The 22,916-nt window shown below is 47.4% G+C and overlaps 1 protein-coding gene and 1 pseudogene across 1 annotated transcript; one reads left to right on the plus strand and one right to left on the minus strand.

Annotated features, from left to right (window-relative positions):
* Positions 1 to 584: 584 nt before the first annotated feature.
* LOC120367886 (small nuclear ribonucleoprotein E-like) lies at positions 585 to 1,195 on the minus strand (annotated as a pseudogene).
* A 19,046-nt stretch (positions 1,196 to 20,241) lies between these two features.
* LOC101040285 (large ribosomal subunit protein eL32-like) lies at positions 20,242 to 20,649 on the plus strand. Its single transcript, XM_039479652.1, has one exon. The coding sequence runs from the start codon at positions 20,242 to 20,244 to the stop codon at positions 20,647 to 20,649; it is 408 nt and encodes a 135-aa protein (XP_039335586.1).
* Positions 20,650 to 22,916: the final 2,267 nt, after the last annotated feature.

Below are 22,916 nucleotides of genomic sequence, written 5' to 3' on the forward strand. Positions count from 1 at the left end.
TCAGGGCCTCACTGGGCCAGGTCCGCCTTGTGTTCCAGTTCATATCAAGACTTTCCGGTATGTGTCTGGCCTCCTTGCTCGTTTACATTCAAACAGATTTCCCCGTATTTTTCCTTTGACCATGGTAACAAGCATTTGGCAGAGAGCAGTTCAATGGATGCCAGAGTCAGTCATCTGGAAATCCTTTTGCTCTTAACCTTTCTGTAGCATTTCATTGGGGCTTTTTGTAAACAAGCTATTTGTGTGTGGGGAGGGAAAGCTCTGCTCTTTGCTCTTACTCTGTCTTCTCTCCAGGAGGAGCTGCTGACTTCAGTGGCCGGATTCCAGATTCAGGAACCCACTTTTCCTGGTGGGAGGGTCGCTTCCTTTTTTATTTGCTCCTCCTGGGTCTGGGAGGGGCCATCTGCCTCTTTCTTTGCTGTCATTTTCTTTTTTTTTAATACAAACAATCCCATAGCATTTATTGACATCTGGTAATAACGTAAGGGTAATCAAAACAATGTGAATAAATGGTCACACTGGACAAAGGACATCTAAAAACAAAATGTATCCTTCTCAACAATTTCTCACTTCATTGATCATTTCTAGTTGGAGACACTTTGTAGCAGAGTTATATTATCTCCTTTTAGCATGAAATGACCCAGTTGTTTTCTTGACTTTGTTTTAGAATAATCTCTTCTGCATCATCTAATACAAGGTTCATATACTCATCAAAACCAATGACACAGGCTTCTATCCACATATTCACTTGCTCATAGAGCCACACCTGAATCCGTGATCTATTTTGTAAGTTATCTGAAGATGAGGTTGATGGGCTGCACCATAACCTTCTGCACTGTCTTTTTTTTTTTTTTTTTTTTTTTTTTTTTTTTTTGAGACGGAGTTTCGCTCTTGTTACCCAGGCTGGAGTGCAATGGTGCGATCTCGGCTCACCGCAACCTCCGCCTCCTGGGTTCAGGCAATTCTCCTGCCTCAGCCTCCTGAGTAGCTGGGATTACAGGCACGCACAACCATGCCCAGCTAATTTTTTGTATTTTTAGTAGAGACGGGGTTCCACCATGTTGACCAGGATGGTCTCGATCTGTTGACCTCGTGATCCACCCGCCTTGGCCTCCCAAAGTGCTGGGATTACAGGCGTGAGCCACCGCGCCCGGCCAACCTTCTGCACTTTCTGGCCCTGGCCACGGTATGCCATGGTGGGATTTCACAAAGAGCACACCCGCACGCTGCCTCTGAGAGCGACTTCCGGAATAAAGCTGCTCTCATTTTCTGACACACCCGCTGTGGTGTGCTGGGTTGCTACAGGCGATCCGGGAGGCCAAGTTAAATTTCAGATAAACAACGAATGTATTTTTCTTTTAGTACAATGTCCTAAATATTGCTTGGAACACACTTATATTAAAAAAAAAAAAAAAAAAAGGTTAGGCCAGGTGCGGTGGCTTATGCCTGCAATCCCAGCACTTTGGGAGGCTGAGGTGTGCGCCTCACCCGAGGTCAGGAGTTGGAGACGAGACTGACTAATATGTTGACACCGCATCTCTACTAAAAATACAAAAATTAGCTGGGTGTGCTGGTGTGCACCTGTGATCCCAGCTATTTGGGAGGCTGAGGCAGAATCACCTGAACCCAGGATGTAGAGTGAGCCGAGACCGTGCCATTGCACTCCAGCCTGGATAAAGAGAGGGAAACTCGTCTCAAAAAAAAAAAAAAAGTTTAGTGTGAAATTTGAATTTAGGCATCTTTTATTTTTATTTGCTGAATCTGGAAACCGATATACTCTAGTGACTATTCTTTTTTTTTTTTTTTTGAGATGGAGTTTCACTCTTGTTACTCAGGCTGGAGTGCAATGGCGCGATCTCGGCTCACCTCAACCTCCGCCTCCTGGGTTCAAGCAATTCTCTTGCCTCAGCCTCCTGAGTAGCTGGGATTACAGGCACGCGCCACCATGCCCAGCTAGTTTTTAGTATTTTTAGTAGAGACGGGGTTTCACCATGTTGACCAGGATGGTCTCGATCTCTTGACCTCGTGATCCACCCGCCTTGGCCTCCCAAAGTGCTGGGATTACAGGTTTGAGCTACCATGCCCGGCCTCTAGTGACTATTCTAAGGGGGTTTCTAGAACATCTGGTCATCGGATCCAGATTTGGGTTTCCATGAAGCCTCTGTTCAGGTCTCCAACATCATGATAATAATGTAGAAATGTGTTTTCTGTTTTCTTTTGTTTCTTTTGAGAATCTGTTCCTTGGAACTTCATGAGGAAGGTTAATGGACAGGATAGGACTTGGGTATTCCCTCCAGTGAGCTGCCATCATATGGCATTACATCCTCACTTTGGCCAGGTATGTGTGCCTGTAGCCCAAGCCGCTCAGGAGGCTGAGGCAGGAGTATTGCTTGAACCTAAGAGTTCAAGTTCAGCCTAGGCAGCATAGCAAGGCCCTGTCACTGAAAACAAAAAAACAGCAAAAAACAACCAAGCCGAAAACAAAACACTAAACACCTCACACCTCACTTCTTTGAGGTCTAACCATTTGTAGTTTAGATTTTGTTTTTTTGATTCAACCTAAGAGTTTTAGATGAATTTAACCCATGCACATTTATTGTGACAGCTGTTAGGTGTGGTCTTCTGTTATCTTGTTATGCTTTTTGTTTTTAGTGAGCAATGTTTTCTTGAATTAATTTTCTTTGGTGTATTAGAAGATATACATCCTTTATTATAGCAGAGGTTATTTTAAATAGAAAAATATTGAAATCATTTTCTTTATTTATCAAATAGCAAGAATAAAAATACCCATAATACCATCTCAGGGGTTGACATCACTCATCCACTTCCATTCATTCCTGTAAACCAGGAGTCCTGATTCCTTTCTTTTCCACCTGCTGCCCCCACGTCGAATCCATCACCAAGTCCTGCCACTCTTAACTTCTGAATAGCTTTTGACTCTAGCCAGTTCTCTTCATCCTCATCACCACTGTTCTAGTTGTATTGGCTGTTATGTCTCGCCTAATCTAAGACAGTAGCCTACTAACTAGTCTCTCAATGCCCTTCTGGTCTCTCTCCTCTAGACCTGACCCTGAGGGAAGCTGTCCCCATTCTGCTTCCTCTACATTAAGAAATGGGATCCAAGCCTTGCACCCTCTGAGGGCTGCCACACCTGCATGCGTTTCCTTCCTACGCTGTCTGCACACCAGCCACGCTGGCCCATCTTGGCCACTCCTGGGCTCTGTGCTCTCTGCCACCACAGGGCCTCAGTATCTCCTGCTTTCTCTTGTCTTCTTTCTGTTCGTGCAGAAGCTCCTGCCCGGCCTTTGGAGCTCAGCCTCCCCTGAACTCTCTGACTCAGTTAAATTCCTCTATTCTTTTTTTTTTTTTTTTTTTTTTTTTTGAGACAGAGTCTTGCTCTGTCACTCAGGCTGGAGTGAAATGGTATGATCTTGGCTCACTGCAGCCTCTGCCTCCTGGGTTCAAGCGATTCTCCTGCCTCAGCCTCCTAAGTAGCTGGGATTACAGGTGCCTACTACTACGCCCAGTTAACTTTTGCATTTTTAGTGGAGATGGGGTTTCAGTATGTTAGGTTGGTCTCAAATTCCTGACCTCAGGTGATCCCCCCAACCCCTGACCTTGGCCAAGACTCTGTCTCAAAAAAAAAAAAAAAAAAAAAAAAGCTTAGATAAATTAAATATGCAGAAATAGAGAAAGTAGTAGCTTTTATTTTTATGCCTGAAGATATGGTCTGGGAAATTTATACTCATTCCATAGACTAACCCCTTGTATTGGCTGAGATTCCAGCAAGGATCAGAATCCTACTCAGTTGGGTTTCATGGACTATTATAGAGAGGTGGGCGGGGCAAAGAGCCCCAAGCAAGGCTGCAGAGGCTTCCAGACACCAGCAGCAATGGGAAGCCTACGGGCCAGGGTAGGGGATTGTGCTGCTGAAGTCCATTGACAGCTGGAGACAGAAAAGTAGAACCACCCAGGCTGGGTTGAGGGACTAAGCCACTGCCAGGAATGAGATAAGAAGAGGGAAGGAAGAAGGAAGAAATATCCTGATTTCTTTCTCTCTTCCCAGCCTCTGAAGCCTGGACGCCAGCCAGCAATGGTGTGCGGGTGATGCGGTCTACAGGCGCCAACCTTCCAGGGCCCAAAGCAGGCAGAAAAATGGGTGGAGTGGGGATTGGGTTAAAGAACAGAGTGGGGCTGGATGCGGTGGCTCACACCTATAAGCTCAGCACTTTGGGAGGCGGAGGCAGACAGATCACCCGAGGTTGGGAGTTCCAGACCAGCCTGGCCAACATGGAGAAACCTTGTCTCTACGAAAACTACAAAATTAGCTGGGTGTTGTGGTGCATGCCTGTAATCCCAGCTACCTGGAGGCTGGGGCAGGAGAATCGCTCGAACCTGGGAGGCAGAGGTTGTGGTGAGCCAAGATTGTGCCATTGCACTTCAGCCTGGGCAGCAAGAGCGAAACTCCATCTAAAAAAAAAAAACAGACCGGGAAACAAGCCCAGACAGGGAAGGACTCTGCTAAGGTCATTTAGCAATGGAAGGGCACCAGGAGGACTCAGCCCCTGGGTTTCTTATTCTCACAGGAGGGATTCTTGCTCAAAGCTGTGCTTGATGCTGCCACACACAGCTGCCTGGTCTCTTCTCATTTTCAAACGTTATTGTAAAAAGAAGTCAGAAAGTGCAAACATTGTATGAAGAAGAAAAGAATGTGCTGGCATCTAGTCTTCCAGGCTGCCTCTCTGTGCAGGAACCCATAGTTATTTATTTTTAGTTTTTTTTTCTTTTGTTTGAGACAGAGTCTCTTTCTGTCACCAGGCACCAGGCTAGAGTGCAGTGGCGCGATCTCGGCTCACTGCTACCTCCACCTCCCGGGTTCAAGCAATTCTTCTGCCACAGCCTCGCAAGTAGCTGGGACTACAGGTGTGCACCACCACACCCAGCTAATTTTTGTATTTTTAGTAGAGACAGGGTTTCACCATGTTGGCCAGGTTGGTCTCGATCTCCTGACCTCGTGATCCTCCTGCCTCGGACTCCCAAAGTGCTGGGATTAGAGGTGTGAGCCACTGTGCCTGGTCAGTTTTCTTAATTTTAGTTTCAGGGGCTATTACGTCTCGCCAATATGTGTGGTCAGGTTTGTTCCATGGGTGTATATTGAGTGACATGGGTTTGGGCTTCTGCTGATCCCGTTACCCAAGCAGTGAACATTGGACCCAATAGGTCGTTTTTCAACCCCTGTCCCTCTCCTTCCCTCCTTGCTTTAATTTATTTGTTTATTTATTTATTTTGGAGACGGTCTTGCTCTGTCACCCAGGCTGGAGGGCAGTGGCACAGTCTCGGCCCACTGCAACCTCTGCCCCCAGGATCAAGCGATTCTTGTGCCTCAGCCTCCAGAATAGCTAGGACTACAGGCATGCACCATCACACTGGCTAGGTTTTGTATTTTTAGTAGAGAGGAGGTTTCTCTATGTTGGCCAGGCTGGTCTCGAACTCCCAACCTCAAGTGATCTGTCCGCCTTGGCCTCCCAAAGTGCTGGGATTACAGGTGAGAGCCACTGTGCCCGGCCCCTCCTTGCTATTAGAGTCCCCAGGGTCTATTGTTCTTGTCTTTGTGGACACACATTTAGTAAAAATGGGAGTGGGTTTGGTAAACCTAAAAGTACCTGAGACAGGTCTCAATCAGTTGAGAGGTTTATTTTGCTGAGGTTAAGGACATGCCCAGAAGAACAGAACACGGAATCACAGAAACAATCGGCGGTCTGTGCCTTTTTCCAAAGAGGATTTTGAGGGTGTCAGGATTTAAAGGGGAAAAGCGGGCTGGAGGGGGCTGAGGGAGGGTGTGGTCACATTACTGAATTCACGTGTTGCAGGAGAGAAAGAGTAGGTGGGAGTGAATTAATGCATCCATTATGTATTCATCTAGCACAGTAAATTGGCATTTTAAGTAAGATAATGTGAACTAGAGTAATTACCTGTAGAGATATGGCCTTTTATCTGCACCTATCTGCTTAGGCACAAAAGGAAAGACGATTTCTCGAGTGACTCAGCTTTCAGCTTCATTTTTTTCCTTTTGGTAGAGTGAATTGGAATCCCAAGTTTTATTTTCCTATCACAGTTTAGTGAGTCTAGAGAGGCGGGTTTGCCTGCAAACTCACAGTGGGACCTGCACACTGAAGTCCTTAGAAGAAAGAGGAGAAAAATGAAAAAAGAAAAGGGGTGGGGTGGAGGAAGAGAGGGAGTGTTGGTGCTTTGGCCAGCCTCCGTTTCCCAGCTGCTCCTTGTTGGGGCAGGAGAAACCCAAACCGCAGAGCACTTTTAAGTTCCCACCTGCGCTCCTGTGCCCTGTGGGTCTGTCTCAGCACTGTCCTCTGTGCTGGGGATATCCCAGCTCCCAGCTTCCTGGAAAGGTGTCGTGTTATCCATGTTAACGCTTTGTGTGGGGCTCAGCACTTGTGAGTACCCATTTAGTCCTCAGAGTAGCCCTGTAAGGGGCCAGGTCATGCCTACCGCGTCCTAAAATGCATTGTGTGCCCCACTGGAGGTATGTGAGTGACGCTCCACGGCGTTTTGATGGACAGTTTTAATTTCAGTAATTACATATTGATATGGTTTGGGTTTGTGTCCCCACCCAAAACTTGTGGGATTGGACGCGGGGCCTGGTGGGAGATGGCTGGATCACGGAGGTGGATTTCCCCCTGGCTGTTCCCGTGATAGTGAGCGAGTTCTCATGAGATCTGATGGTTTAAAAGTGTGCGGCACTTCCCCCCTTCGGGCTCTCTCTCTCTGGCTCTCCCGTTTTGATGACGTGGCTGCTTCCCTTCTGCCTTCTGCCATAATTGTAAGTTTCCTGAAGCCTCCCAATCATGCTTCCTGTACAGTCTGGGCAACTGTGAGTCAATTAAAACTCTTTTCTTTTCTTTCTTTTTGAGACGGAGTTTCTCTCTTGTTGCCCAGGCTGGAGTGCAATGGAGGGATCTTGGTTCACCATAACCTCTGCCCACCAGGTTCAAGCAATTCTCCTGCCTCAGCCTCCTAAGTAGCTGGGATTACACATACACACCACCATGCCCGACTAATTGTTTTTGTTGTTGTTGTTGTTGTTGTATTTTTAGTAGTTGAGGGGGTTTTCTCCATGTTGGGTCAGGCTGGTCTTAAGCTCCTGACCTCAGGTGATCTGCTTGCCTTGGCTGGGATTGCAGGAGTGAGCCACCATGCCTGGCCTAAACCTCTTTTCTTTATAAATTACCCAGTCTCAGGTAGTTCTTTATAGCAGTGTGAGAATGGACTAATAGCATGTGTTTTGAAGCATCTTAGCAGAGCTGATCATAAACATACTTGACAACTGAGTGACACAGGCATCAACCAATCAGAACAGATGCTAGCAGGAAATAGCCATGAATGTCTCTGGGGCCCATAATTGAACTGAAAGGAGCTCAGTTTTTCCCCACCCACCTGGTGACTGGGGTGCTGATAGTCCCTGAGAGTGGATTCCTGCTGTCTTCACCACACCACCCCGGCCTCCATAAATCCACTCGGAGCTTTGAGCTTCCATACTGGGGGCTCAGGGGAGGGTAGGGAAGAAGAAAGGGGGTGGGCTGCTGCCTGAAGCTGCCTCTCTCACAGGACACCCTGGATGGTCACTCTGTTTCTGGAGTATTTACCCCTGAAACTGTCCCCTCAGCAGCTGTATCATCCCCCATTTTTTTTTTTTTTTTTTTTTTTTTTTTTTTTTTTTTTGAGGCAGAGTTTCACTCTTGTGGCCCAGGCTGGAGTGCAATGACATGATCTCACTGCAACCTCTGCTTCCCAGGTTCAAGTGATTCTCCTGCCTCAGCCTCCTAAGTAGCTGGGATTACAGGCACCCATCACCACACCTGGCTGATTTTTTATAGTTTTGATAGAGATCAGGTTTCACCATGTTGGCCAGGCGGGTCTTGAATTTCTGACCTCAGGTAATCCACCTGCCTTGGCCTCCCAAAGTGCTGGGATTACAGGCATGAGCCACCTCGCCCAGTCACCCTCTACTTTTAAGAAACAGCGTCTCACTCTGTTGCCCACACAGGAGTGCAGTGGTGCAATCATAGCTCACTACAGCCTCAAACTCCTGGCCTCAAGCAATCCTCCTGCCTCAGGCAACCATCCTGAGTAGCTGAGACTACAGGTGCATGCCACCATGCTTAGCTAATTTTTAAATGATTTTTTGTAGAGACAAGATACTGCTGTGTTGCCCAGGCTGGTCTCAGATTTCAGGGCTCAACCAATCCTCTTGCCTTGACTGCCCAAAGTGTTGGGATTACAGGTGCAAGCCACCACACTTAGCCTCCTCTCTCCTACTTTCAGGTGTGCCTTTACAAATTACTTGTATTTCACTGGTTACTTTTTGTTTCTATAGCATGTCTTATTGTGACATAACAACATGCAGGAAAAAAAAATGCATAAAGCTCATATGTGTAGGTTAACCCAGGACTGCAAAAATGTCCTTCACTGGCCGGGCGCGGTGGCTCACGCCTGTAATCCCAGCACTTCGGGAGGCCAAGGTGGGTGGATCGCAAGGTCAGGAGTTTGAGACCAGCCTGGCCAATATGATGAAACCCCATCTCTACTAAAAATACAAAAATTAGCTGGGCGTGGTGGCATGCACCTGTAATCCCAGCTACTTAGAAGGCTGAGGCAGGAGAATCACTTGAACCTGGGAGGCAGAGGTTGCAGTGAGCTGAGATTGCGTCACTGCAGTCCAGCCTGGATAACAGAGCAAGACTCCATCTCAAAAAAGAAAAGAAAAACAATGTCCTGCACCAAGAAGGAGAACTGGCTTCCCTGGGACCCCCACCGTCTCTTCCCGATGACAGCCTCCTGATCCCCGGAGAAAACCACTGTCCTTTTTTTTTTTTTTTTTTTTTTTTTTTTTTTTTTTTTTGAGATGGAGTCTTGTTATGTCACCTAGGCTGGGGTGCAGTGGCATAATCTCAACTCCCTGCAACCTCTCCTGGGTTCAAGCTATTCTCCTGCCTTAGCCTCCCAAGTAGCTGGGACTACAGGTGTGTACCACTATGCGGGCTAATTTTTGTATTTTTAGTAGATACGGGGTTTCACCATGTTGGCTAGGCTGGTCTCGATCTTCTGATCTCGAGTGGTCCTCCTGCCCTGGACCTCCCAAAGTGCTGGGATTACAGGTGTGAGCCACTGCGCCCTGCTATCCTGACTTTTATAACGCTAATTTTTTTGCTGTTCTTTATAGTTTCACCATTTAGGAAAGCCCGTGTTTGTTTTGTTTGTGAAATCGTCTTTTTATTTACAAACATCGTGGTAACCCAGGTTGTTTTCATCCCGTCCCCACCATGTCCCCTCCTCGCCTCACCCCACTGTTTATGGCAAGTGAAATCCACCCCTGTTAACTGTGGGTATTCGTTTCTCTCTTAACATGAAATATAATACATAAATATGTTTATTAAGAACTTTTTTTTTTTTTTGAGACAGGGTCTTGCTCTGTTGCTCAGGCTGAAGTGTGGTGGGGGATCATAGCTCCCTGCAGCCTCCAACTCCTGGGCTCAAGCGATCCGTCCTCCTGCCTCAGCCTTCTGAGTAGCTGGGACTGCAGGCTCCAGCCACCACCACACCCAGCTAATTTAGAGAAAAATTAAGTAAATATGGCCGGGTGTGGTGACTCACACCTGTCATCCCAGCACTTTGGGAGGCAGAAACGGGTGGATCACCTGAAGTCAGGAGTTCGAGACCAGTCTGACCAACATGGAGAAACCCCGTCTGTACTAACCAAACCAAACCAAACCAAAACAAAACAAAAAATTGGCCGGGCGTGGTGGTGCACGCCTGTAATCCCAGCTGCTTGGAAGGCTGAGGCAGGAGAACCCCATGAACCCAGGAGGCAGAGGTTGCAGTGAGCTGAGATTGTGCCATTGCACTCCAGCCTGGGCAACAAGAGTAAAACTCCGTCTCAAAAAAAAAAAAAAAAAAAAAGTTAAGTAAACAATAGCGTGTATAAATGAGATGGGCAAGATGATGAAGGGGGCACCCAAAGAACTGGTTTGAGAAACATTAATTATGTTCCATTAACGAAGGAAAAAAAAAGTCTTGGGGAGGTCTCTGGAGAGTTAGGGACTGTAACCCAGGTGCGCTGACCCAGCCCGACGTGGGCAACCAGGACCTCAGGCCCTTGGGGCACCGGGGGCAGGTGTTTCTTCAGGAGCCCAGAGGCTGCAGCGCCGCCACGCACCACCAGAGGGCAGCACGGCCCCGGCTTGCGGCGCCCTGCCGCTTCCAGCGCAGGCGGTCCGGGGTGGCGCTGGGCGGCTCTCCCTGGGGATTCGGGTTTGCCTGGACTCCCCGTAGTCCAGAGATCCTCAAACGAGCTCTGGGACACTCTCCCTTGTAAATTACCTGGGTGCTTGTTAACAGGGTAGAGTTTGGGGCCTTCCCGGACCCACGGAATCAGCATCCCTGAAGCTCCAGGTGTGTGGCTTGGGAGGTGTGGGGTTTGGAGAGCAGGCTGCCGGTCACGGGAGTTTTGAGAACACCGCTCTAGGGAGGTGGGCACTGTCTCCCAGGGTCAGAGCTTGAGGGTGACGTGTGTGTGTGCAGAGGATTCTCATACGTGCCAAGAGGGATTGCCGGGCGGGGCCTGGGCTCGCATTTGGGCCCGCCTCTTACTTGAAGGGGTGGCAAGTTCTTTGTTACACATTTTGCGTCTGTCCACCATCCATCATCTGTAGATATATGATAACTGGGCTGGGCACAGTGGCTCACGCCTGTAATCCCAGCACTTTGGGAGGCCTAGGTGGGCAGATTACCTGAGGTCGGGTGTTCGAGACCAGCCTGACCGACATGGAGAAACCCTGTCTCTGCTAAAACTACCAAATGAGCCAGATGCGGTGGCACATGCCTGTAATCCCAGCTACTCAAGAGGCTGAGGCAGGAGAATCACTTGAACCCGGGAGGCGGAGGCTGCGGTGAGCCGATCATCATTCCATTGCACTCCAGCCTGGGCAACAAGAGTGAAACTATATCTCAAAAAAAAAATGTATATGTATATATGTATATATGCACATACACATATATACGTATATACATATTTAGTTATTTACATGCTTATGTATATATACATGTATACGTATATATGAGATAACTAAATCCTTACTATGTGTCCTTTCTACGTCTGGAGATATAGTGGTGGGCAACACAGACACCATTCCTGACCTCCTAGGATTCATGCTTGTGTGGAGGAGCCAGATAATAGCAAATAATCCCTTAAATATATAATTACATTTTAGGCTGAGTGCAGTGGTTCACACTTGTAATCGTAACACTTCAGGAGGCCAAGTTGGGAGGATTGCTTGAGGCTGAGTTCAAGACCAGCCTGGCAAAAATGCAGCAAGACCCCATCTTTACAAAAAATTTAAAGTAAAATTACAATTTATAGTAGCTGCCTTGAAGGAGGAGGAATTCATAGGGTGCTTGTGGATGAAAAGAGTTCTAGGAACCTGAGGATGTGAAGGATTCTTCCCTTAGGAAATTATGCTTGAATTGAGATATTCCTCCTTGGAGCAGGGAGGAAGAGAGGGAGTGGCTGGACCTAGGGTATGGGCAGTAGACAAGGACCAGTACCCTCAGGTTCTTAAATTTCCCATCTTCAAAAGGGGCAAGAAGAGAATAATCTGTCTTGCAAAGAGGTTAAAATGTAATGATGAGCCCAAAGCATCTAGTGTAGTGCTGGTAAACAGTTGGTGTCAATTTGTGTGTGTAGGGGGGATCTGGGCAGAGAGCACAGCTTGGTTAGAGTGTTTCCCTGGTTAGGGAAGCACTGGGCAGCTGCAGGGACCAGAGCTGTCTTGGCCGACTGCAGGGACCAGCTGAGCAGCGTGTTTAACCATGGTGAACATTACCGTTGGCATTGCTCTCTTGTTGAAAACAAAGTGAAATTGGAGAACATACTGTTGTCTCGAACGAGGCCAAGATGACTAATTATTAGACTCACTTCTGAAAGGTTACCATATACAGACATGCGATTAGGTGGAAAGGGGAGAGTTTGGAAATCTGATTCATTCTGAAACCCCAATAGATGGAACTCGTGCTCGGTTTCTGAGCATAATGACTGTGAGTGTTCGGTTTAACTCAGCTGTTGCCACAGGCATGGTGCAAAACAAAACGCTTTGCATCAGCTCCTTCTAGTGTCACGGGGCAGCTCATGGCAGCCCTGGGGAGATCTCTGCGAGATGGTGAAGGGTGTGCAATGTGGGAGCTGGTGTTGGAGAATTGAGGGGGCCAGACCCCAAATCTGGGATCTGAGTCTGAGGGATGGCTTTGCCGCATGTGGATCGTGTGGCTTTGGTTAAAAGCCACCTCCTTTCTTTGAGCCTCAGTTTCCTCATCTGGAAAATGAAGGGCTAGACCAGATGCTCTCCAAGAACTTCCCTAGTGGTGGTGTTCTGTGGCATTCACTGGTGGTGCAACTTTGGATGTCATCTTCTGCTCCTTGGGTTTTTGTTTCCTTTTGAGCATTTTAGAGTTCCCAAGAGTGTTGGCCTATTTCACTCCCCGTTTGCAGCCCCCACCATTGGAGTCTAGCGACTCTAAGTCTTCTTCTCCAGACCTCACTGAGACTCACCCTTGTTCCTTGCCCTGCGAGTCAGTGGTTTAATCTGGGAATGCATGAATTCATAGATCCTGTCTGGAGATGTATAAATCCACTGTGGCCTGATGTGGGGATTCCAAGTCCCTGGAGTCTAATCTGAGGATGCATGTGGTCCAGTACTCACAGACCCAAGGGGCCCTGAAGGCACCTGGACCCCTTCAGGAAGCTCTTCCTGTCTCTGGAAATTGCAACATTCGTGAAGCTGGTATCAGGGCTGAATGTGGATTGGGGCTTTCTAAGGGCCACGTGCAGTGCCAGGCACTTGGATGTGCACGATCTCATATCCTTCTCACATTATTCCTGCCTCTGAGGGACAGAGGGGCTAAGTAATTCTCCCAAGGCCACACAGGGAGCAAGGGGCCGAGGTGGCATGTGTGCTCAGGCCTGTTTGATTAAAACTGTTGCTGACTTTAGAAACTGACCCCACCGTCTCATTTATTTCTGACAACAACAAATACATCCATTAACAGGGATCAAGCATGAGAGGCTTCATGGCAAGACAGACTGGAGGCCTTGTAGATCAACAGGCAGCTTCCAGGTTTCTCCAGCCAGCCCCCACTTCCTGGCCTGGGACTGGAGGCAGGCAAGTTCCATTGCCCACGTGGCTGTGCGACTTTCCATTTGCTGGTTCCTGTGGTCAGACTCAGTGTTGTGAGACTTCCTGTGGTCGGACTGAATGATGCAAGAGTGTCGCTGTGTAGGGCTGTGGTCCTCCACAGTCCACTTTATTGGTTGTCTAAGGGCATGTTCAATGGTGAATTGAAAAGGCATAGTTTTTGCCCTGAATATTGGCCTTAGACCTAAGCCAGACTCGATCAGATGCCACATGGGGCGTGTCCTCCTGAGCATCCCACGTCTCCCGCCTGCCTTGGATGTCTGACATCAAGTATGTAGGTGCTTGTGTCCAGACCTGAACTTCACTGCTAACAGTGGGGTGGGCCACAGGTCAGTTACCCATGTGAGAGATTATAGTACCCTGACTGGTTATGCTTTTTTTTTTTTGAGACAGGGTCTGGTTCTGTTGCCCAGGCTGGAGTGCGGTCGTGTGATTGCTCTGCCTCCTGGGGTCCAGTGATCTCTCCGCCTCAGCCTCCTGAGTAGCTGGAACTCCGGGCATGCACCAACATGCCCAGCTAAGTTTTGCATTTTAGTAGAGATGGGGTTTTACCATGTTGGCCAGACTGGTCTTGAACTCCTGGCCTCAAGTGATCCACACACCTCAGCTTCCCAAAGTGATGGGATTACAGGTGTGAGATACTGCACCTGGCCACCTGACTGGTTATTCTTTTTTTTTTTTTTTTTTTTGAGGCGGAGTTTCGCTCTTGTTACCCAGGCTGGAGTGCAATGGCGTGATCTTGGCTCACCGCAACCTCTGCCTCCTGGGTTCAGGCAATTCTCCTGCCTCAGCCTCCTGAGGAGCTGGGATTACAGGCACACGCCACCATGCCCAGCTAATTTTTTGTATTTTTAGTAGAGCCGGGATTTCACCATGTTGACCAGGATGGTCTCGATCTCTTGACCTTGTGATCTACCCGCCTTGGCCTCCCAAAGTGCTGGGATTACAGGCTTGAGCCACCGCGCCCGGCCCTGACTGGTTATTCTTATCAAAATAAGAACAGAACTGAAATTGAACATAAGCCATCATTAATTACTATCAGTAATGTATTTAAGAATATAATACATAATTTTAGGTCACACTTAAATAAATATAACTGGCTCGACACAAATAGACATTCTTGCTTAACCCTTGATACCCTCTGGGGATGGATCTGAAGATCCCCTAGACATATGAATAAGATTTTTCAAATTGTTATTATAATTTTTTAGAGACAGGGTCTCACTCTGTTGCCTAGGCTGGAGTGCAGTGGTGTGATCATGGCTCACTCCTGGGCTCCAGAGATCCTCTGTATTCGTCTGTTCTCACACTGCTATAAAGAAATACCTGAGGGCCAGGTGTGGTGGCTCATGCTTGTAATTTCAGCACGTTGGGAGGTTGAAGGAGGTGGATCACCTGAGGTCAGGAGTTTGAGACCAGCCTGACCAACATGGAGAAACCCCGTCTCTACTAAAAATACAAAATTAGCTGTGTGTGGTGGTGCATGCCTGTAATCCCAGCTACTTGGGAGGCTGAGGCAGGAGAATTGCTGGAACCCAGGAAGTGGAGGTCGCGGTGAGCTGAGGTCACACCATTGCACTCCAGCCTGGGCAATAAGAGCAAATCTCCATCTCGAAACAAAATAAAACAAAACAAAATAAAACCAAATCTGAGACTGGGTAATTTATAAAGAAAAGAGGTTTAGTTGCCACATGGTTCTGCAGGCTGTACAAATGCTGGCATCTGCTTGGCTTCTCGGGAGTCCTCAGAAAGCTTCCAGTCGTGGTGGAAGGTGAAGGAGAAGCACATGCATCGAACGGCCACAGTAGGAGGGAGCGGGAAACGGCACTGCTACAGGCTTTTAAACAGCCAGATCTTGCGGTAACTCACTCACTCACTCAGTAAGAACAGCACCAAGGGGATGTTGCTAAAGCATTTGTGAAGGACCCTCCTCATGAGCCTCCAGTCCCCTTCCACCCGGCCCCACCTCCAACCCTGGGATCACAATTCAATATGCTCTTTAGGTGGGGACACAGATCCAAACAATATCCTCCTCCCACCTCGGCCTCTCATAGCAGCGGGGACTGCTGGTGTGCGCTGCCATGCTCAGCCTCTGGTTTTTCAGATTACATCCCAATCAGAGCACCTCTCGCCACTTCCGCTTTGCTACTTTTATTCAAGCCACTAGCCAGTGATGTGGGTTATTACCGAAACAGAAGGCTCCTCGCTCTTGTCCAAACTTGCTCACCCTGTAGGTGATTCTCTGCAGTGGGATCTGTGAGAGCTGGAGTCAGATGGCACACTCTTCCCTTCCACCAGGAGTCAAAGCCGAAGGTCTCACCGGGGCCTCCGTGACCTCACTGGGTCTGCCCTGGTCCTTCTCTGAGCTCAGCTCCTGCTGCTCTGCTTTTGCTCACCTTGTTCCGGCCTCTCTGGCCTCCGCGCTGTTTCTCCAGGCACATTTCTGTGCAGGGACTTGGCGCTTGCTTTCCCCTGTCCCTGGAGAGCTCTTGCCCCAGATACCCACGAGGCTCCCTCTCTCCCCTCCTTCCCGTTTCTGCTCAGTTGTCTCCGTCCCAGAGAGGCTCTTCTTGACCACTCTAAAATACTAGCTTCCCGCAATAAAACATCAACTTCCTTCACTCTTTATTCCTTTTCCTTCTTAATTTTTTCTCGTATCTCCACCTGGCATCTATTTGTTGATTCTTTCCCCACTAGAATATAAGCTCCATGAAAGTCACGCCTCTGCTTCTCTCCCTGCTACATCCTTAGAGTCAAGCCTAGTGCCTGACCACATCAGTGACACCTCAGTTGAATTGAATGAAGGCTCAATAAAGGAATAAACTGAGGCCGGGTGCGGTGCCTCATGCCTGTAATCTTGGCACTCTGGGAGGCCAAGGTGAGTGGATCCCCTGAGGTCAGGAGTTCGAGCCCAGCCTGACCAATATGGTGTAAACCTTGTCTCTACTAAAGATACAAAAATTAGCCAGGTGCAGTAGCATGTGCCTGTAATCCCAGCTACTTGGGAGGCTGAGACAGGAGAATTGCTTAAACCTGGGAGATGGAGGTTGCAGTGAGCTGAGATCACACCACTGCACTCTAGCCTGGGTGAGAGTATCTCAAACAAACAAACAAAAAAAGGCAAAGGAATAAAGTGAGCTTTCTGTGGTAAGCATCTTTGCTCATGGCAGGAGCGCTCCCTGACAGTTTCCTGAGTCACGCTTTCCGGTTTCTGCCTTGCGTGTATGTTGAAGTCATTCCCACGGTGGATCTGAGCCCCAGGATAATTGGATCTCCCTTTTCGGTATGTAGTTCCACATCATCATTTTCTTGGATGCCTTTAATTTTTCTTCACCACTTCTTCTGTCCTGTCACCAACATGAGCAGTTGGATTTATTTTAGGGCCCTTTCTCACAAAAAGCAAAGTTTCATTACTTTGTGGGAGTACCTGGGGACACACAGGACCAAGAGAGAGCCGCAGACCCTGCTGAGAGGCCCTGGTGGGGGCTGCCTCCCTCACTGGCGAAGGGACCGAGCGTCAGCACCTGCATCCGGTTCTGCAGTGCACGACTTGAACTCATCCCTCAGTGAAATAACGATCCTAATCCTAGTCCTTGAGGACAGTTTACAGATGATTTATGTGGAATTCAAGAATGCCAAGGAATCTTTTGGGTTCATCTGCTCAATCTCTGCTTTCACCTTGATGTCCTGCCGGCTCCATTGCCTCCATCGTATTCTGAAGTTCTCTTTGTATACTCATGGTTCTAGAATCCCAATCCCTGGATTCCTGTCTAAGCCTCATTCTCTCGCTAGGAGGAAAGACCTCTTACCAGATGCTAGGTAGTGAGATGGCCGTGTTTGGTCTCCCAGCGTTCTTGTGAGTGAAGGGCTTTTTAGCCACGTTCTCTCTGTCCCTTGCTTTTTCTCTCACCTTGTGGGACAGTAGACAGTGGGACCACCACCCCAGTTCAGGATTGAAACTCTGAGATTTTTTTTCTGAGGTGGAGTTTCGCTCTTGTTGCCCAGGCTGGAGTGCAATAGTGTGATCTCGGTTCACTGCAACCTCCGCCTCCCGGGTTTAAGCCATTCTCCTGCCTCAGCCTCCCTAGTAGTTGGGATTACAGGCATGCGCCACTACACCCTGCTAATTTTTTGTATTTTTAGTAGAGACAGGGCTTCTCCATGTTGGTCTCAAACTCCTGACTTCAGGTGATCTGCCTGCCTCAGCCTTCCAAAGTGTTGGGATTACAGGCGTGAGCCACTGCATGTGGCCGAGACTTTTTTTTTTAACTTTGCAGACTCATGATGGGTTTCTCTCCTTGGCATGAGGTCTCCTTTATTTCAACTGTATGTGTTGAGGACCTACTGTGTGCCCTAGGGCACTCCATGGGTATGGGGAGGAACAAGGCAAAGCCCTTGGGCCTCAAGACTGGAATCCAGAAAGAGATGGGGATGGGAGTGGCGGCAGCTCTGGAGTGAGAAGAGGGACATGGGTGTAAGAGAGAGGAGAGAGCCGTGACTCCAGCTGGGGTGGGGTCAGGGAAGGACTGACTGTTTTCATAACAATAGCACAGATGAAGGCTGGGCACAACGGTGGCTCATGCTTCTAATCCCTGTACTTTGGGAGGCCAAGGTGGGTGAATTGCTTGAGACCAGGAGTTTAAGACCAGGCTGGGCAACATGGCGAAATGCCCTCCCTACAAAAGAACCCCCCAAAACAAAAATATTAGCGGGGCATGGTAGAATGCACCTGTTGTCCCAGCTACTCAGGAGGCTGAGGTAAGAGGATCACTTGAGCTCAGTGGGTAGAGGTTGCAGTGAGCCGAGATTGAACCACCACTGCACTCCAGCCTGGGTGACAGAGCCAGACCCTGTTTCAGCAGCAGCAGCAGCAGCAACAAAAAAGCACAGATGCCCTAAAAGGAAAAAAAGTTAGAAAAGATACACTAGAGAAACAAAGGAGCACCCAAGTTTCCTCCCTGCAAAACCATCATTGAAGCTATGTTTCTATATGGAGTCTCTAGATGGAGAGATGGATAGGCCTACTTTTATAAAATGGGATGCTTTTGACAGTAAAAGTTATTAGAGGTAATTTTACTTAAACAGAAGACAAGGAAATAAGTAAAACCAAAGGGATCTGAACCTTAAATAAATATTACATTATCACCGATGGAATTGGTTTCTAAAAGATCCCTCTACGTTTGTTTGTTTGTTTGTTTGTTTGTTTGTTATTTGAGATGAAGTTTTGTTCTTTTTGCCCAGGCAAAAAGTGCAATGGCTCAATCTCAGCTCACTGCAACCTCCACCTCCCAGGTTCAAGCGATTCTTCTGCCTCAGCCTCCCAAGTAGCTGGGATTACAGGCGCACACCACCACGCCCACCTAATTTTGTATTTTTAGTAGAGGCGGGGTTTCACCATGTTGGCCAGGCTGGTCTTGAACTCCTGACCTCCAGTAATCCATCCACCTCGGCCTCCCAAAGTGCTGGGATTATAGGCGTGAGCCACTGCACCCAGCTAAGAGCTGTCTAGGTTTATCAAGAGATTAGGAGAAACATTGCAATTGGAGTTACATGGTTTTTTTCAAATCTTTGTACTTTATTGTAAGCACAATTAACAATGACATTCTCAGACAAAATACTTAAATTAATCTAATAGTGGGATTTGGGAGAGAGTAATGTGATTTTGTCCTTCATTAAATCAGAAGACAGGCATATTCTATGAAAAGTCTGTGACCAACTTTTCCTTTTGTATTAGTCCATTTTCATGCTGCTGATAAAGACATACCTGAGACTGGGCAATTTTCAAAAGAAGAAGGTTTAATGGACTCACAGTTCCACGTGGCTAGGGAGGCGTCATGATCATGGTGGAAAGTGAAAGGCATGTCTTACATGGCGGCAGACAAGAGAACGGAACTTGTGCAGGGAAGCTCCCCTTTAGAAAACCATCAGATCTCATGAGACGTATTCACTATCATGAGACTAGTACAGGAAAGACCCACTCCCATGATTCAATTACTTCTTCCCAGGTCCCTCTCACAACACGTGGGAGTTGTGGGGGCTATAATTCAAGATGAGATTTGGGTGGGGACACAGCCAAACTATATCACCATTCTTGTCCTTTTCTCATGCACTCTTCACAGATGTGTATGTTTAGTGCTCTGAGTTCTGAATAAGCACAGCCATGTGTCCATCAAGATGTGGAGTGGCTCCATCATCCCCAGTAGTCTTTTCCCTGATGGGCTCCTCCTTCCTCACTTGGACCTTGGCAATCACTGATCTGCCTTCTGTACCTGTAGCTTTGCCTTTTCCAGAAAATAATAGAAGATATTCTGTGTTAGTCCATCCTCACACTGCTATAAAGATACTACCAGAGACTTGGTAATTTATTTAAAAAAAAAAAAAAAAGAGGTTTAATAGACTCACAGTTCTGCATGGCAGGGGAGGCCATAGAAATTTATAATCATGGCAGAAGGTGAAGGGGAAGCAAGGCAAATCTTCATCCTAATGTTTTCATCCCCATATCCCATACCTACTATTAGCTGTGTATGATGTTCCTTTTCAAGTCTCTGGCTTCAACGTCTCCAGGGAGTGAATCTCCCACCTTTTGCTGGGGGTGGGGAGCATCATTATCTGACTGTACGGGCTCATAAAAGGGGGCCTGGGTTCTAAATGCTCATCAGACAGACGCTTAGCCACTTCTGTTTCCAGCCTCTCTTGCACCCCAGCCTTCAGAGGGATTCTGGTCAATGCAGAGTTTTGTGGCTCAAATAGATTCTCTGTTCTCAGGTTCTTCACCCTGCAGGCACATACACGACTTAACTGTTTTTGATTTGCTGGGTCAATTACCACTAATTCATTCACTTTTTATCTTCCAAATTTTGATGACTTCTCTTATCTGCTGTCATCTCTGTTATATTTGTTCTTGAGATCTTATGCCTTCAAGATATTCCTTCTCTTCCTCGGTGCTGCCTACAGACGTAGCAGCGAATTCCTTGGTATCATGGCCACCCTGAGACCCCTTGTGAAACCCAAGATCGTCAAAAAGAGAACCAAGAGGTTCATCCGGCACCAGTTGGACCGATACATCAAAATTAAGCGTAACTGGCGGAAATCCAGAGGTATTGACAACAGGGTTCGTAGAAGGTTCAAGGGCCAGATCTTGATGCCTAACATTGGTTATGGGAGCAACAAGAAAACAAAGCACATGCTGCCCAGTGGCTTCCGGAAGTTCCTGGTCCACAACGTCAAGGAGCTGGAAGTGCTGCTGATGTGCAACAAATCTTACTGTGCTGAGATTGCTCACAACGTTTCCTCCAAGAACCGCAAAGCCATCGTGGAAAGAGCTGCCCAGCTGGCCATCAGAGTCACCAACCCCAAAGCCAGGCTGCGCAACAAAGAAAATGAGTAGACAGCTTATGTGCACATTTTGTGTTTAAATAAAACTGGCATCTTCCTTAAAAAAAAAAAAAGATATTCCTTTAGTGTCATTTTGGTAGGATTTCAGGAGGGAGTGAAGATATATAGTGTGGTTGACCTGTTACCTGTCTCAAATAATTTCCTTATTTATTTATTTATTTTTGAGAAGGGATCTTGCTGTGTTGCCCAGGCTGGAGTGCAGTGGTGTGACCACGGCTCACTGTTCCCTTGACTTCCCAGGTCCAAGTCACCCTCCCACCTCAGCCTCCCAAGTATTGAGACCACAGGCATGTGCCACTGTAGCCAACTAGTTTTTTTTCACTTTTGTAGAGATGAGGTCTCACTATGTTGCCCAGGCTGGCCTTAAACTCCTGAGCTCAAATTATCTTCCTGCCTTAGCCTTCCAGAATGTTGGGATTACAAGTATCTGCCACCATGCTTGGCCCCCAAATTTACTCTTTATCCATGAAATTCAATGACTCAGGGTGTGTTGGTGGTATGTATTCTCTATCAAATGTCCTCATCTGAAGAATCAGTTTGTCTTTATGTAAGGGAGATTTTCTTATAGCTTGGAATACTTTTTTCCTGTATTATTTATTGCTGCTGTACCAAATTTTTTAGTATAGGATCATCTTTGGCTTTCTTCAATATATATTGGCTTCCTTCTGATTACTTTTTCTTTTCTTCCCTTTTCTTCTTGTTGGTTTGAGACAGAGTCTTGATCTGTCTCACCAGGCTAGAGTGAACTGGCACAGTCTTGGCTCACTGCAGCCTCCGCCTCCTGGGTTCCAGTTATTCTCCTGCCTCAGCCTCCCAAGTAGGCAACCTCCGAAGTGATTCTTCTGCCTCAGCCTCATGAGTAGCTGGGACTACAGGCATGTACCACCACGCACAGCTAATTTTTGTATTTTTAGTAGAGACAGGGTTTCACCATGTTGGCCAGGCTGGGCTCAAACTTCTGACCTTAAATGATCCTCCCGCCTCGGCCTCCCACAGTGCTGGGATTACAGGTGTACAGCCACCACGCCTGGCCCTGTTTTTGTTTTTTAAGACACGAGGCTTTGCTCTGTCATCCAGGCTGGAGTACAGTGGCGCAGTCACAGCTCACTGCAGCCTCAAATTCCTGGGCTTGAGCAATCTTCCCACCTCAGCCTTCCAAGTAGTGGGGATTACAAGTGTGTGCTACCATGCCCAGCTGACTATCCCACATTCTAAAAGGAAGCTATCTTTCTGCCCAGGGAAGTGCAAGCCTAGCATATTTTCACACCCTCAGAAGTGAGAACATATTTCTTCCAGAAATATGCACTGCCCCAGTGAGCTTCATTACTTTCCTTCCCCTCATCCCATCATGATCCCAGGCTAAAGGAAAAATGTTCAGAACAGAAAATATCTGGATCTCAAACTATGGCAAAACCTATCACAGACACACTGAGAAATGAGTCCAGGTTCATACTGTATAATAGCAAAAATAATATTTGAACAGAAATGCCCACGAGCAAGTAAGAAACTGATGGAAACTATGCAAACACACTCCTACCAAAACCCCAAGAAGAAAAGCACCATAAGGACAAAGAATCCAGCCTAGAAGAAGAAATAACCCCAAAACTGGAAGAAAATTTCACATAGGTGCTCTGGGATATAAAGGGACAGAACAGGTCACACGTGGTGGCTCATGCCTGTAATCCCAGCACTTTTTGAGGCCAAGGCAGGCAGATTGCCTGAGCTCAGGAGTTTGAAACTGGCCTGGGTAACATGGTGAAACCACGTCTCTACTAGAAATACAAAAAAATTAGCCAAGCGTGGTGGTGGGTGTCTATAATCCCAGCTACTTAGGAGGCTGAGGCAGGAGAATCTCTTGAACCCAGGAGGTGGAGGTTGCAGTGAGCCAAGATCATGCCTTTGCACTCCAGCTTGGGTGACGGATCAAGACTCTGTAAAAATGAAATAAAATTAAAAAGACAACAAGAACAGGAATTTGTTAAAACAAAATTTCAGAGATGAGATCATTAAACAACAGAATGACACAGAAAAGAGAGACTTAAGGAAACAAATTGAAATCAAATAACATAGAACTCCCAAATTAATTATAAATGTCAAAACCAGAAGAGACTCTGCTGAAAATGGAATTATGAATAGAGAGATAACAGATGTTATGAAAAACAAAGATATGAAAGCAATCAGAGCCAGGCGAGGTGGCTCATGCCTGTAACCCCAGCACTTTGGGAGGCTGAGGCATGAGAATCACTTGAACCCAGGAGG

The sequence above is a fragment of the Saimiri boliviensis genome, chromosome 9 (assembly GCF_048565385.1).
Source record: "Saimiri boliviensis isolate mSaiBol1 chromosome 9, mSaiBol1.pri, whole genome shotgun sequence".
In the NCBI taxonomy this organism is placed as follows: domain Eukaryota; kingdom Metazoa; phylum Chordata; class Mammalia; order Primates; family Cebidae; genus Saimiri; species Saimiri boliviensis.